This window comes from Cebus imitator, unplaced genomic scaffold, assembly GCF_001604975.1.
Source record: "Cebus imitator isolate Cc_AM_T3 unplaced genomic scaffold, Cebus_imitator-1.0 Scaffold204, whole genome shotgun sequence".
Taxonomy (NCBI): domain Eukaryota; kingdom Metazoa; phylum Chordata; class Mammalia; order Primates; family Cebidae; genus Cebus; species Cebus imitator.
In genome coordinates this window covers 2271554-2287447 of record NW_016107519.1, presented here as the reverse complement: position 1 = coordinate 2287447, position 15894 = coordinate 2271554, and the positions used below count along the sequence as shown (strand labels likewise).

General features: G+C 38.8%; 1 protein-coding gene across 5 annotated transcripts in view; it reads right to left on the bottom strand.

Annotated features, from left to right (window-relative positions):
- Nucleotides 1-2127: 2127 nt before the first annotated feature.
- Nucleotides 2128-15894, bottom strand: part of XPO4 (exportin 4) — a 116864-nt gene continuing 103097 nt past the window's right edge. For 4 of the 5 annotated variants that reach the window (XM_017548179.2, XM_017548181.2, XM_017548180.2 and 1 more), the window contains 5 exons: nucleotides 13815-13933; nucleotides 12177-12307; nucleotides 11235-11352; nucleotides 10715-10807; nucleotides 2128-7161 (listed from right to left, as the gene is read on the bottom strand). In XM_017548179.2, the coding sequence (XP_017403668.1) occupies nucleotides 6964-7161; nucleotides 10715-10807; nucleotides 11235-11352; nucleotides 12177-12307; nucleotides 13815-13933 (659 nt within the window). In that variant the 3' untranslated portion in view covers nucleotides 2128-6963. The remainder of the gene's footprint in view (nucleotides 7162-10714; nucleotides 10808-11234; nucleotides 11353-12176; nucleotides 12308-13814; nucleotides 13934-15894) is intronic. The other variant, XR_001830804.2, reaches the window with a different exon arrangement.

The following is a 15894-nucleotide window of genomic DNA, read 5'->3' as shown; positions in this document are numbered from 1 at the left end:
CAGGGGCATATTCAGCAGAAAATAAAATCGTTGTTGTAGTTTGAATAGCCCCTTGCAAAATTCAAGTGTTACCAATGGGCCAGTATGAAGAGGTGGGGCCTTTAAGAGGTGATTAGGCCAAGAGAATTCCTCCCTTATGAATGAAATCAGGTCCCATTACAAACGGGCTTGAAGGAGGGAGTTGATTGTTTTTTGCCAGCATCTGGTGACAGACAGCTTTCTTGCTTCTTCCACATGATGGAAGGTGAAGGGCAGCCTACAGAAATGTGAGAAATAAGTTTCTTTTCTTCAGTCTCAGGTACTCTAACAACACAAACAGACTAAGATGGTTGATTTAAATAGAACAGACTAAGATAGTTGACATAAATAGATCCATTTTCTCATTTAAAACAAAATATAGTAAATAATATGGTTAACTCTGCCCCAATATCCCTAGAGTGGTTGTGGTTAGTCTTATCACGCTGTATCCGTATGAAGATATTACACTATGTATTTAAAAGCAATTGACCATTAGGTATCTGACTTAGTGTTAGGATACATTTATCTAATGAAATGTGTTTTCAGAAGTAATCTTTAAATACAATGAAATTTATTGAGCATCTACTACTATATTTAATCTATCACTGTTTTAATTTTTTTCTTTGGGAAGAACACTCATGAGCTCATGATATGGACAACAGACCTGTGGAAATTAATGTAAGCCCTGAGTAACTTAGTAAGGAATTGAATCTAGGTCTGCTTCTGCCTTGCACTCTAACAGTTCAAGTAGCTTTACCAGGTCAGTCCTCAGACATAATCATAACTTCCAGGGCAGTGCAGTTATAAACAAGTGTACAAATAAGAAGTTCCACTACTCAATACATCTTGGGTTTACTTAAAGCAGTATTTGAAGTCTAAGATGGTAAAGTAGGCAGAGGTGACCATTATGAAAACAGAAGAAAACTGCTCACTACTATGGGAATAGAAATGTTTAGCACATCCTATTTGTTTCACTTTGTTCTGGGAAACATCAATGACTTATCTCAGTTCACTCTCATGCTAAATATTAAGAATAATTTACAAGGACACTGGGTAGGAGGTTGAATTACATGCCAGAACTGAGACAGAATGCTGCCGGAGGTGCTGTGTGGAATTTCCCAGCAAAAGATTATTTCATTAATTTCACCAAATATGCCATTTCCACTTAGTTTTAAAAGAAAGTCAAACTAAACTGCCATTTGAGATTTCATAGAATGCACAAGACCCAATCTGGGATCCTGTGTTTAACAAACAAAACGGTTCCATGAGCTAATCGCATGTCAAAGGAGTCACTCAGAAGCCACTCAATATAAACCGATTGTATTTTTGGAGAGCACCATTAAAGATGTCTTTTTTTAAAGCTATAGATTTTTATATATTTGGGACCTTTGAAATCATCTGTGGCTCTCAAATGACAGATGATTAGCCTGTGTGTATGGCCCCACACCTGGTAATGAAAGAAAAACAAAAATTCAAACTACACTGTAATTGGTTTTCTTAAATAACTTTTCTTTATCCACCTTTGGAGTGGGATAAATCTCAATATAACCTAAATAACAACATTACAAATCAAAGAATATTCAAAGCAAATTCAGGTTAAAAATGAACATTTTAAAAATGTATTTTCTTTAAAAATTAACTTTTCACTTCATATGTTTACAGGATTTAACACTGAGCAAAGGGTGGGTCTGTCTAGCACACGTTAAGATGGTAATTCTCCACTTCCCCTGAAAGGCCAAAAACAATGACTCAAACTGCTAAAAGTATTTACTAAATATGCGCCAAATCTAATGATTTAACTAGTAACTATGGAATTGTTTCTAAGACTGTGGGCTGATGTAAATATGATAAAATGTAGATAAAATTTTCCTACTTTTAATACTGGATATTCTGTAAGTGCCAGGAGTTCTCCCAGAAGGTAATGAAAATCTTGATTTTTATCTGTACAGATGTCTTCATTTTTTTAAATTTAAAATTATTTTAGGACTATGTAATGTCCCCAGTATCAATCGTCCTATAATGTTAAACAAACCAGCACCATTTCAATGAGTTTCATGAAACAGTCTAGCTAAATACCAATGAACAAATCACACATGGTCAAAACAAAAATGTAATAAAAATATTTAGTGAAAAGACACATTTTTAACTCCCACTTATGAACTTTAAAAATACAAATAAAATTTTATCAACTTGATACTCAGCCTGTAACTGGCTCAATACATAGCCTTATTTCCTAAAATCATATTGCAGCATCTTCTGAAAAACTAAATGCAACTTTATACCTTCATTAGTTATGTTAATAGAGGTAAATATTTAAACAGTACACTCATCCCTGGGTCTTTAAAAAAAACTGAAAAGTCTTAGTGTAAGTTTAAAATTTTAATATTTATAAATTTAAAAAATTGTACACGTGCTGAGTGGTAGCAGTGCTAACATTTTTGTGACCATTAAACCACAAACTCACTGCATAGAACTTCTTTCTTTGTACAGAGAATCAAATCACAATACCAACATTTGCAATTTGAAATAATTTTATGTGGTAAAAGACACCACACCAGGAAGCCTGGGCTCAGAAAACACTTGAGGTCAGATCCCCAGTAGGTACATAGTGCAGATGCAGTAATTTCAGGCTAGGAAAGTTAGCTACTGGTATGTATCTGACAGTTCCTAATAGCTAAGAGGCCTAAGAATGCAGACTGGGGGAAAACAAAAACAAAACAAAACAAAAAACACCTCTCCAATTGCTGGGAGGGCCTGGGAATAGGTGAAGAGCAAACCACAGTGAGAGAGGAGGGTAAAGATGTGAGTTTCAAGCGGGTAATGGGCAAACTGAACCTCCTAATTCCTAGGAGGGAATCAACACAGCTGACTTCAGCGCTCCAGTCTTTACTAAGACTTACCCATAGAGCACTACAGCAGGAAACCGATTTCTTCATTCATCCTCTTTAAAAAGAATGAATGCCCAGTATTAAACTTCTAGTTTTATTTGAACCAAACATATTATTTGGCTAACTATGTCATGGGTTTTCATTATAATCAACCAGGCATACTTCACAATTTTTATATCTAAATGAAAATATGCTTGAATTCCAACTGGAACCATGGTACTTCACATCAATTTGAGCTCAGCAATATGCCTGATTTGGTCATTTTAATTTTAGAAAATCAATTTTTTAAACTTATTAAATGCAGTGTTTTCAGAACATAGTTACCAAGTCAGAGAATATCCACTTACATTTAAAAATAATTTAAAACATTTTATCCTCAAATCAGCTATGTTGTTTTGTGGGAAAACTGTTAAACCTCATATCCAAATCAGTTCCTTATTCTCTGGTTTAAAAAAAAAAAAAAACCAAAACCCTAAGAAGTACTAAGGTTTCTTCTGACTTAAAAGGTTAATATTTTATTCAGGAACCAATAACAATAATTCCTCATCAAAGACAGCTAACTTAGTAAGGTCTATTGACAACCATCTCTAACAACAGAGATGGCAAACAGATAAAAATTCTAACAGAAAAAAATCTCATTTCAGGGTTCAGAATGATGCTGATTACTAGGAGACTCAAACTTGTAATTCTTGAAGCTTATAGCTAGTTCCCTTTAATACTTGAGGGGTTCATAGAAGTATTAACAGAAATGGGAAACACGGTGATTAACAACTATAAAGACCTGACATTTTTGGTAAAAGAGAAAGTTCAAAGACAGTTAAGGGGAGGGCTAAATAATGCTGACTGGGGGGAAATTATATAGATACTTGCTTTTGAAATGAAAATCGTGGAAAAATAGTAGTAACCATCTCATCTAACAAAGTAATGTAATATAATTACACAGTTTACAATGAAATGACTAAATTCTTAAAATTAGTTTGAAAAAAACCTGCAGTTTGTTTACATTAAATGTCACACTTTACACCAGACAAAAACTCGATGCAGCTGTCTTCCAACAGAGATGGCCAGCCTGAAAGACCCAAATGACAGTGGTGGAAAGGACACTGTCAAATACTGTCAAGTAGTTTTGCTTCTGAGGCAGCCACCCATCCAGCCCAAGGATCATAAAAGCAAATTAATCTTTTTAACAGAACAAAAACACAGTTACAGGTGCTACTACATTATCAGACTGTGGACGTACAAGGTCTTTATAGTAATTGTGCCTTGGGAAACAAATGGGTCAAGGAAAATAAAATAAGAAATAAACAAAGAATGTCTGGAAAACTAGAGGTTAAAGGATACTACATGAACCACAGAAATTTTATAAAACAAAAATTTAAAAATGAAATACTTGACAGTGTCCCTTTAACATATAAAAAAGAGGGCACAAATAATGTTTTTGTTTTAAAAAATGTTTTAACAACTTAACAGTCAGTTTTAATAGAAAAAAAAAAAATCAACTGATTAGAATTAAGCCAGTGTTCTTGATACCCACTGGGCCAAGAGCATTAAAACAAAACAAGATAAGAGAAGTTAATAAACATAGCTAAAGACAAAACTGGACAAAATAAAAGACACAACGTGAACAAACATCCAATCAGGCAAACATGCACACAAACACCCTGAAAAGGTCCAGCCATTGCAACTCAGTGGCATCCCCATCACCTAAAAAATGGTAGTGGCTTCTCCCCACCCCAGTGTGCCAACATTCAACATTCTGGTGATCTCGTTAAGTGTTATTTGGTCCAATCTGAAGAAGGTCTTTTTTAACTAAAACTGGTCTAATGAAATTACGCCTCAGGAATATGGAGATGAAATTTTCTATTTTTAGTTTTGTAATAGGATGTGGGCAAATTTTGCAAATATGTTGCCATCTGAATAAAAGCTATTAAATACAGATGACTTTTTACTTACCAAGGCATTCCTTTGCCACTCATCTTTATTTTTAATAACTTGATTATAGTTTTCTCATGGCGTGTGGACCTGTCCAGTCAATTGTGTGTTTCAGTGCCCTTTGGAAAAGAGACTGTACTCACCACACACACAGATATATATAATTCACAACAGCTGAGAAAGCTTGAGGGAGCTGAGACACACAAAACACTAAGAACAATGCAAAACAAATAGATTACTGCTGCATATCACTTCAAGTTTTTTAAGGGGAAAAAAAAAACACCTAAAAATAAATGCATCATTCAAAGTATTTTTTAAAATATAGAAACGTGTACTTCGTGAAGACTGGTATTAAATTCCTTCCCAGCAGTCATTCAAAATGTTTTTGCTTCCCCTTGTGACTCAATAGTGATCAGATTGAGAGACATGTTCCTCAAAAAGTTATGGCCCAAGGTCCTGCATTCACATCTACCTAACATCACATGCACAGTTTGGATGTAATTTAGATGCTCCAGTTTTGTTAACTGTTAATAGCACAGAGTTATACAGTTTTGCACAGCATCACATGTAATGACATATATGCTATGTGCAATCAGGTATAAAAACTGCATGTGCAACATGGTTTAGCAGGTAGGGGTCAGGAACATGGTGGAAGCCGATTTTCATGAGTGCACCTGTGCCAGAGTCCTCTACCTGTCACTGTGTTGTGAAAGTATTGCAGTAGGTGGAGTTTCATATGCCGCTGTTTATAAATTAGCTTTCATTTCCATAATTTAAGCTGGCACACTGAATTAGGGGAGCATGGCAGCTGTATAAAAATCCTGATTAAAAGATCAAAGTAGAGGATCTAAAGTGAATTTTTAATCTCTAAAATTAAATTCACGTGGCTCCCATGACTGGAGAAGAATTATTGCCCCTAATGCCCCAACGTGCAATAGTCTGTGTGAATCAGTAATTCACATCCTTTAAAATAATTATTGCTTAAGCAAGCCATTTAGAGTAGATATGGGCTATGCGGCTGGATAGAAACACACTCAAAAAGTTAGACTAGACAGGAACAAGCCTTTCATTTCACTGATAAACCTACATAAATACACGATCGGAAGGGGCACAGATTCATAGCAGCTAACACCCTAAACCAACTCTGAAGCATCAGGACTTGGTTTCTTACTAAAACAAATCAGCGGTTTTTGTATTTTCCTCTTAAAATTAAGGCAATGAAATGGCTACAGTTCCTAAGGTTATTTTTATGGAACAAAAATATACTTGTATATATTCCTCAAGTTCAGGCATCAGAGTATGACTAGTGACTTGTATTACACAAAACCTGCAACACTGGGTTGATGTAAGAGAGAGAGAAAGAAAAGAAAGAGAGACAGACAGAGAGAGAAGGCAAGAAAAGCAAGAAAGCAAGCAAACAAGCAAGAAAGAAAGATAAGAAAAAGCCAACAAACCCCTGGTGATGTTTTCCCTTCCTGCTGAATGACAAACCTAATCATCAAAGGGAGGAAAAGCTAGAAAGCACAAAACCTCTTAGGAGTTTTCAATGTTTCTTTCATTGATTTCAAACTTTTGGGGTGATGGAAGGGAGAAGCTTATTAACATGAAGAGTCCTGGGCCCAACAACCAGACCTTCTGACTCTGAAGGTCTACAGTTGGGCCTAAGAATTTACCTTTTTACCAGCTCCTCAAGTGATGCAGGCGCTCTATGGAGATTTTCAGAAACACTGCCTAGCATATATCCATTTAATATTTAATGACAAAAATTCTAAACTTTGGCTAGCCACCTATGTTAAAAGGAAAAAAGGCACTGCATATGTATTTCATGGTGCCCATATCTGTTTGCACATATATGGAATTTCATTTTGAAAATTTTAAATCACCATTCAAAATCTAAAAGACATATGTATGACAGTTTGTGGCTAACACTTAACAGCAAAAGCCGATTCCAAGTTGGCCTCTCCTGTTTCACTGCATTGCATACATACATACATATCAAAGTTTCCGGCTCTCCAAAATCCAAAATGGCCAAATGAACTGAGGAACAGGACAAGACTCAAGTCAACTTTCAGCAATTCAGTGCACTTTGCAGAAAGGATCTAAATTAAGCATAAAGTTCTGTTGTTTATTTTACACAAAGGAGACCACCAACATTTGCCATAAATTCTTCTAAACTCTTTAAGAAGGCCATCTTCTGCTTCCGATCCAGCGTTGGAGGAGTGCTGCTTGCAGTGAGCTTGTTGAAGGCATCTGCTAATCTCTGGTAAATAACTGGGTCTTGCTGACTTGACAGTAATGTTTCGACCAGTTCAGAATATTCAGCCTATTGAAGAGATAAAGTACACACAAGAATATATCCTCCGAGAATGTCATACAAGTAGATGATGTCAGTTACTGGATGTAGGGTTCTAAAAGGCAGGGGCACATTTTAAGCGTTAACATTTACAGTAATTCAGCATTTAATTAAGCATTTACTGTTTGAAAACCTTTCCATGAGTTAATTCATCTATCGTTTATGGCAATGCTTCAAGACAGGTACTGTTTCTATTCTCATCCCAGAGGTGAAGGTTTCCACACTCAGTGAGGTGAAGTGATATGGCCCAGATCAAGCAAGAATCCAGGCAATTTGGCCCCAAGACCCATGTGATAATCAACTTCGTTATGCTGCCTCTTCAAAGCACATTATGCCTATTTACTTTGTGTATTACACATAATAAACAGTGCGATAGTTCCCCGGAGGTTAATAGAGACATCTTGTTCACACAGTTCTGAGGACAGCAGTGTGCACAAAGACAGAACAGGCAGGAGCCCTTTGGGAGGAGAGGTCAGAGAAATATATTCCAGCGTCTTCTCCAAGTGGAGCAGAGCACTCTGAAAGCTCCAAGTCAGTACTGTATCCAGGAGCCCTTAGAAAAAGGGCAGGAAAGGGGCTTTAGTAAATATAGGAATATGGAGAGTTTTCCTTTTTTTCTTTTTGAGACAGAGTCTTGCTCTGTCACCAGGCTGGAGTGCAGTGGCGCAATCTCGGCTCACTGCAAACTCTGCCTCCTGGGTTCAAGCGATTCTTCCGCCCCAACCTCCCGAGCAGCTGGGACTACAGGTGCGTACTACCACGCTCGGCTAGATTTTTTGTATTTTTCGTAGAGACGGGGTTTCACCGTGTTGGCCAGGATGGTCTCAATCTCCTGACCTCGTGATCCACCCGCCTCAGCTTCCCAAATTGCTGGGATTACAGGTGTGAGCCACCGTGCCCGGAGGAGTTTTCTATTTTTAACACTCTATTATGAAGCCTTATAAAGGAAAGTGAAAGAAGATATGGGCTTGAGGGAAATTCAACTAGGTCAGAGGTAAGCTCTCCTCAAAAAAGCTGGTCTGGCCAGCCACAGTGGCTCAGGCCTTTAATGGCAGCACTTTGGGAGGCTGAGGAGGGAAGACTGCTCAAGCGCAGGAATTTGAGACCAGCTTGGGCAACACAGTGAGACCCCATCTCTACAAAAAATTTAAAAATTAGGCAGTTGTGGTGGTGTACACCTATAGTCCCAGCTCCTTGAGAGGCTGAGGTGAAAGGATCACTTGAGTCCAGGAGGTTGAGGCTGCACTGAGCCATGACTGCTCCACTGCACTCCAGCCTGGGCAACAGAGTGAGACCCTGTCTCACTGCAACCTCCACTTCCTTGGTTCAAGTGATCCTCCCACCTCAGCCTCCCAAGAATCTGGGACTACAGGCATGTGCCACCATGCCTGGCTAATTTTTGTGTTTGTAGTAGAGACAAGGTTTTGCAATGTTGAACAGGCTGGTCTCAAGCTCCTGGCCTCAAGCGATCCACCTGCTTTGGCCTCTCAAAGTGCAAAAATTACAGACATGAGCCACTGCGTTTGGCCTGCTATTATTTTTCATTGGCTTCTTGGGATATCATGATAGACCAAAATGGTGAAACCAAATGTTAATTACATTTGGAAAAGACGGGTAAGGTGCAGCATCCCAACCCCCAAACCATGGAGCCATGGTGGCTCCCTTAATTGCCCTGTCCAACCGACAGTCCTGTTTACAGGGGACCAAGTATAATCTCCTGTTGTTTCCCTACTCATGAGAAACGGTAGAAGTGGCCAGGCGTGATGGCTCACACCTGTAATCCTAGGCACTTCGGGAGGCCGAGGCGGGTGGATTGCTTGAGTTCCAGTTCGATACAAGCCTGGGCAACATGGTGAAACTCCATCTCTACAAAAAACAAGCCAGGCGTCGTGGTGCATGCCTGTAGTCCCGGCTACTTGGGGAGATGGGAGGATCGCTTGAGGCCAAGAGGCCAAGGCTGAAATGAACAGTAATTGCACCACTACACTCCAGCCTGGGTGACAAAGTGAGACCCTGTCTTAAAAAAAAAAAAAAAAAAAAGCGAGATAGTAGAGCCTCTGAGGCCAGGCAGCAGGTATCATACTCACCATTCCTAAAACCTGCTCTTTCCTACAGTGTGTAAGTATGGTAAAAGGGGGGGGAGAGAAAGAGAGAGAGAGAAAAAGAGAGAGAGAGAGAGAGAAGGAAGAGAAGGAAGGAAAGGAGGGAGGGAGGGGGGAGGAAGAGACAGGGTGGAAGGGAGTGGGAGAGAAAAGAAGGGAGAAAGAAAAGAAAGAAAGGGAAGGAAGAAAGCAAGAAAGGAAGGAAGGAAGCAAAAACGGAAGGAAAGAAAGAAAAAGAAAAAAATAAAGGAGGGAAGCAGGAGGGAGGAAGGAAAGAGAAAGAAAGAAGGAAAGAGGGGAGGGAAGGAGAGAAGGGAAGGGGATGGGAGGGGAGAAAGGAAGGGAAGGGGAAGTGGAGGGGAGGGGAGGGGGAGGTGAGAGGAAAGGAAGGGGAAGGAAAGAGAGGGGGAGGGGAGGGGAGGGGAAGGAAAGGAAGGGAAGGGAAGGGAAGGGAGACAATCAGTATGTCACGGTTTAAATATATGCAGACAAGAAGTCTACCTTGCTAGTGAGCAACAAATCAAACGGCAGAAAAAGAGCACAGATTTGAGAGCAGGTACTACCTGCAGGAAGTGGCAGCCTATGGCAGAAAGCAAGAAATGAAGTCCCAGAGCACCTTCAAATAGGGACACAGTTGTTACAGAAGTCTGGAGAAAGGAGGTCTTTAAACAATATGGAAGACCTTTTCTAAGCCCTTTTTTAAAGATGGAAATAAAATGCCAAGTTTCTCTAGTCAATAACTTGGCCATGCTGGGGGGGCGGGGGGGAGAAAGAGAGAGAGAGTGTGTGTGTGTGTGCACGCGCGCACGCTCATGGGAGAGGAAAATGGGAAACTGAGGCAGTAAAATAGTCAATATGGTCCCTTTCATAAACTTCACAGGCACCTATTCTATCAGAATTGAGGAGAGACGTAAGCTGGCCTAACTTTTATATTAACCCCATTATCAGTGATGCTTCAGAGTCTTTAGAAGACCAACAAAATGAAACAGCATACTGTTTTTTATAATATAATATGCAATAATGTACTGTCTTCCATACTGTCTGAAGGCAGACTTTTCCTTGTCCGCCACTTTGTCTCCCTTACAAAACCATGAGTTCCTCACACACCCATTATGTATTCCTCATTCCTAGCACAGTTGTTTAAGGACAGGCTTGGGGCAGTGAGCATTGCAAAGGATGATTCATAATGGTGGAGAAGAAAAAATAAATGCTTTGAACTGACAAACAGCTGTCAGATAAACACAAACTGACATGTGAAAGCTAATAAAGAAGGTAAGAAATACTGCCTCATTGAAACAAAACTGAGGCACTGAGTCACAGATCCTATAAGAAAGCAGGAATTAATGACCCACCATCTATCTCAACAATCTCTTTGCAAAACAGCATGAGAAGAGTCCCCTGAAGAGAGGCATGTCCAGTACCTGGTGCAAACACACCAACGTGTAGAAAGCTTCGCCAGCCGCAGTGGTCATCTCTGTGTTGTGCTTTTGCAAAACCAGCATATCAAAAACCAGCTGAAATTACATAAGACTTCTTAATAAAAACATAGGATGATCATATATCCTCCAGTCCCTCCCAGTCCAAAAAAAAAAGAGAGAGGGTTGGTTGTTATTCTAGTTATTAAATCAATCTGAATTTTTTTTAAATGTTTTAAAAAAACAAACAAGCATACCTTATAGATATTGCTACTTGCTGTGGTATCTGAACAATCAGAAATACCAAATTCTCTCAATATTTACCACATCAATTTTCAAGAACACAAGAAATAGTGGATGAGAATTGTCCATGAAGAGCTATCTCCAGAAAAAACAGTGAACAGGAAGTCACGGTTTCCCGTCCCCAAAAGAATGGAAGCATTTCCACGTCTGAATGCAGAATTATGTGCACCAACCATACTTCTAAAAATAGATGATTTTCTGACCTACCACACAGACATCTTACCTTAAGAAAGTGCCGTGTTGCTAGAAAAAGTGGTGAATCTGTTTCTTGTGCTTTTGCACACTGTTCAGCTAACGGTGTCAAGGCCTCCAGGCAAAGCTGGCAAACCTCCGAACTCATTCTGATCATGAAGGTCAAGGAACAAACTAGATTGGATATACTTGATTTATAAAAGATTTTTAAAAATTATAGCTAGTATTAAATGAATGAGTGTTTCTAGAAATGAATACAGATACACAAGTAGATTGGTGGGGAATATCTTCACTGAGTTATATAAGGAAAGATTTCCAGTGTTTTTCAGATGGCCTGTAAGGGTTTTGGGTTTGAGTCTGGTGATGTATAGCTTGTTTCAGTCTACAATACATACAACATATTAAAAAGTCATATTATTCTCTACAATCAGACCTAAGACCAAAGACCCAGCTCAGCGTTATTAATGGGGCCCTGATGTGACTATGGTACCAGGGACCGAATGCCTCAGAGATCTGTGAAAGGAGAACAGGACAAAGCCACAAAAGAAACACAGAAATAGAGCAGTTATAGAGGTGACAGAGTTTTTTTCTTTTTTTGTTTTTGAGACGGAATTTCACTCGTCACCCCGGCTGGAGTGCAATGGCGTGATCTTGGCTCACTGCAACCTCTGCCTCCCAGGTTCAAGCGATTCTCCCGCCTCAGCCTCCCGAGTAGCTGGGATTACAGGCGCCCACTAATGGGGTTTCACTATGTTGGCCAGGCTGGTCTCAAACTCCTGACCTCAGGCAATCCACCCACCTCGGTCACCCAAAGTGCTGATACTATAGGTATAAGCCACCGCACCCAGCCCAGGTTTTTTTTTTTTTAAGAAATAAAATTGAATCACAAAAGAAAAATGAAAACTTAAAAAACTTTACAGGAAGATCTTTTTCCCCTAGGGACAAATAACAATGATGTTCATTTAAAGGATATGATGTCATTCCTAATTCTAGGGAGTACATCAGACTTTTAAACAGATCCTCGGGAAGCTGTGGTATTTTTTCAGGAAAAATCTCACAGATAAATGTGATTAATTTGTAGTATTGATTACAAAGGGTTGGAAACTGAAAAAGAAATATTAAATATTTAGATTCTTATTAGTATCCAATTTTTATTTTCATCAATGCAATAAAATTATGTAACTGACAAGCTTCTAAATATAATGATTTCTTTAAAGCATGTGCAAGATATAGAAAACATGAAGACCAAATTAAATGTAAAAACAGGTTACAATAAAGGGCATATTTTAGTAACTACTATGAAACAAAGTAACAGACAGTAGAAACAACTATCTTCTAGATAGTTAATAAAAGCTAAGGTCAATTCCAGATATTCTGTGTTTACCCTGAATAAGTAAACAAGGCAGCCAAATTTAAAATTATTAAATAATTTGGGAGTAAAACCTTTTTGTAAATGTATTTCCATTCAAGCATGTTGGAAAAACACAAGAAGGTAATGCAAACTGTTAAGACTATGCATAAAGCATAGTATTCAGTCTTTACGCTTCCAAAACCATTTCTCCACTTGTACTATCCTAGAGAACTGAGGTAAAATTAGGTAGTCTGGTTTAACCACAGTTAACAAAAATACACACGGAAATGTTTAATGGCTTATTTGTTCAAACAAACCCTCAGTGCAAATCAGTACAGAGAGCTGACTAAGCTTCCTCATCCCGCAGCTGCTGTGTGAATGCCAGGGGTCATCAGCATTGTTTCCCATCGTTAGAGACATTCTCAAGGACAGGAGCACAGGGTTAGATCCTGCTGTGCTGGCAATCCAACAGCACTCTTATTCTTCTCATACTCACCTTCTGGGCACTTCTCAGCCTCTTCTACTGTCTTACTTCCTCCTACTCTCCTTCCTTGTCTTTATCTCATGTGTGCATGTGTGTATGCCTGTGCGCATGCGCATGCACACACACATACACACACAAACTCCTCCTTTCCACCCATGTCCTCCTCCCCACACTTATCCTGCTATGACAACTCGTAACAAGACCTCCCTCCTCTACCGTACTTACGGAAGGTAGAAAAAAGTTGCCTGACCGCCAGCACACCCTCAATATTAACTGGTAAAACCAAGGCATAATCTAGTCAGAATGTGCAAAAACTTTAAAACAGCATCAGTCTTGGATGCTTACCATCCCAGTGCCTCTTGGAAAAGGCGTTCCTTTGCTCAATCCCTCAACCTGAGAATGTTCAAAAAGTATCAGAGGAAAACACTGAAACATAACTTACTTTATTCCCTTAGTGACAAATTATGAGCTAATCGAAACTGCTAACAGAATGTGGTTTCTAAAAGGACAGGCTTCTTTCTGTAGCACTCCCTGACAAACGAGTCACTAATGTGTGGGTACCTGCAGGACTCTGGAGCAGGGACAGAGACTGAGTAAAGGCCCATGTTACTGAGAAGTATGCATAAGTAACTGCTGATGAAAATGCAAAAATTGCAACTACATGTGCACTTAACAGATACAACCACTTAATTAAATCACAGATATATTCTTGTCTAAAGTACCTTTGAACTTCAAGTACATATAGTTGTATGTTCACATGGAATTACATTAATTACCTTCAAGAGATCCTGTGACATCAAGGGCAGAATTAGGTTTACTCCATACAACACAACATCTGCTGCTGACACAGATCTGTTTGCTGCTTGACCTGGCTCATGTCCTCTAAACACTTCATCTATTAAAATAAAAGGATCCAGGCTTATGGTGGTAACATCAATCAATCTTCAAAGTGTGTATTCTACCCTTATGAAAATAAATTCACCCCTAGAGCCTAAATAAATCAATGAGTGAATAATAGAGAATCTGAGCTCATCCTGCCCCATCTCTGGCAAGGAGATGGAGGGGACAGCAAATCCAGGGGTGAAAAAAAGATCTGAGACCCCAGCCCTGTGTCATCCTTTTGAGTTTTATTGGAGGATATAAGTGCTTGATACAGAAGTGTTGAGGAGGCTAAAGACAGGGGACAGTCTAGAAATAAAACTAATAATCAGTGTTTTGAAACATAAAATCTACTCTACTGACATACTAGCCATAATATGAATTAAACAATTTCTACAGAAATATCCACTTGATTTCAAGTGTGTAAAATATTTCTAAGCTTAAAAGGAATGTGGGGAAATATAGAAATTAAAATGTTACATAAAAAACAAAGTAGTTTACAAAACAACAACCAATATGAAAAAGGGTTATTATTCTTAATACATATAAATTATATCCACATATAAATTAATGAAAATACTAAGACCTAAACAGATAAACATTTCTAAATAAACATTTATCAAAGCCTTGACTCTAAAGAAATACAGTCCATTCCAACTATTAATCAAGCAATATAAATTTTTAAAAGATACTTCTGATTCATTAAATTAAAAATGGTTCGTAAATGATAACATCTCATTGACGGTGAGGACAAAATGTGGTTAACTTCAAAAGCAATATATTAAGACCACTTTATCTATTAAAGATATAATCAGAAATTCAGACAGTCTTGCCCACAGAAATGATCACTGCTTCACCATTTGTAAGAGCAAAAAGTGAAATATTCCTGATGTCCAATATTAGGAAACAGGTTAAATTCCAAAATGTAGAATGCCACATAGCCATTAAAAATATCATCACAAATTCTAATGATAAGGGAAAGGTTAATGCTACATTAATCAAAATGACGGAATATAAAATTGATTTTAGTTCACAGCTTGTCAGGAGTAAAACCAAACCAAAACAAAACAAAACTTGTATGTAGAGCATGACCACAAAGAAAACAGTACAAAAATAACCACAAAAAGAAATTCCCAAAATGCAATTATACAATGACTCTGATGGTGTCCAAAAGTAAGCATGATTTTTCTGTCTCTATACTAACAATTTTTTTTTTCTATTAAGAGCATGTATCTTAAAACAACAACAACAAAAAGATCAAATGAGGGAGATGTGTCTACTTAAAATCCACTTGTTAAGCCTAATGCTGAGCCTCTCCCCTGGAATCTTTGTTCTAGTTGGAAGAATCTCATTTGTTAAAGCAGGAGTCACCAAATGTTCCCTGCACATCATACTGGTAAACCTGGATTCCACCCAAAGAACCCCAGCCTGCTCTGAAGCAGAAGGCTAGTCGTAGAGCTTGATTCCCTGCTCCAGGTATTTGCCAACAAGATCAATCTCTCAGAGCCTGCAAAGGCTGGCCTGTCATGGCTCCAACAGAGCTCAATTTCTATCCATGTGCTCTGCTAAGGAGTCAAGAAAGCAGGTCAGACACTATGTTAACGAATGTCAGGGCCAGGCACAGTGGCTAACGCCTGTAATCCCAGCATTTTGGGAGGTGGACGGATCACCTGAGGCCAGGAGTTCAAGACCAGCCTGGCCAACATGGCAAAACCTCATCTCTACTAAAAATACAAAAAATTAGCCGGGCCTGGTGGTGGGTGCCTGTAATCCCAGCTACTCGTGAGGCTGAGGCAGGAGAATCACTTGAACCCAGGAGGCAGGAACTGCAGTGAGCTGAGATGGTGCCATTGGCACTCCAGCCTGGGCAACAAGAGTGAAACTCGATCTCAAAAAAAAGAGAGAGAATGTCAGATGCTGGTTTCCAGTTACTCTTTTAATATCTCACCTAGTCCATTAACTTTGTTTTTTTTTTTT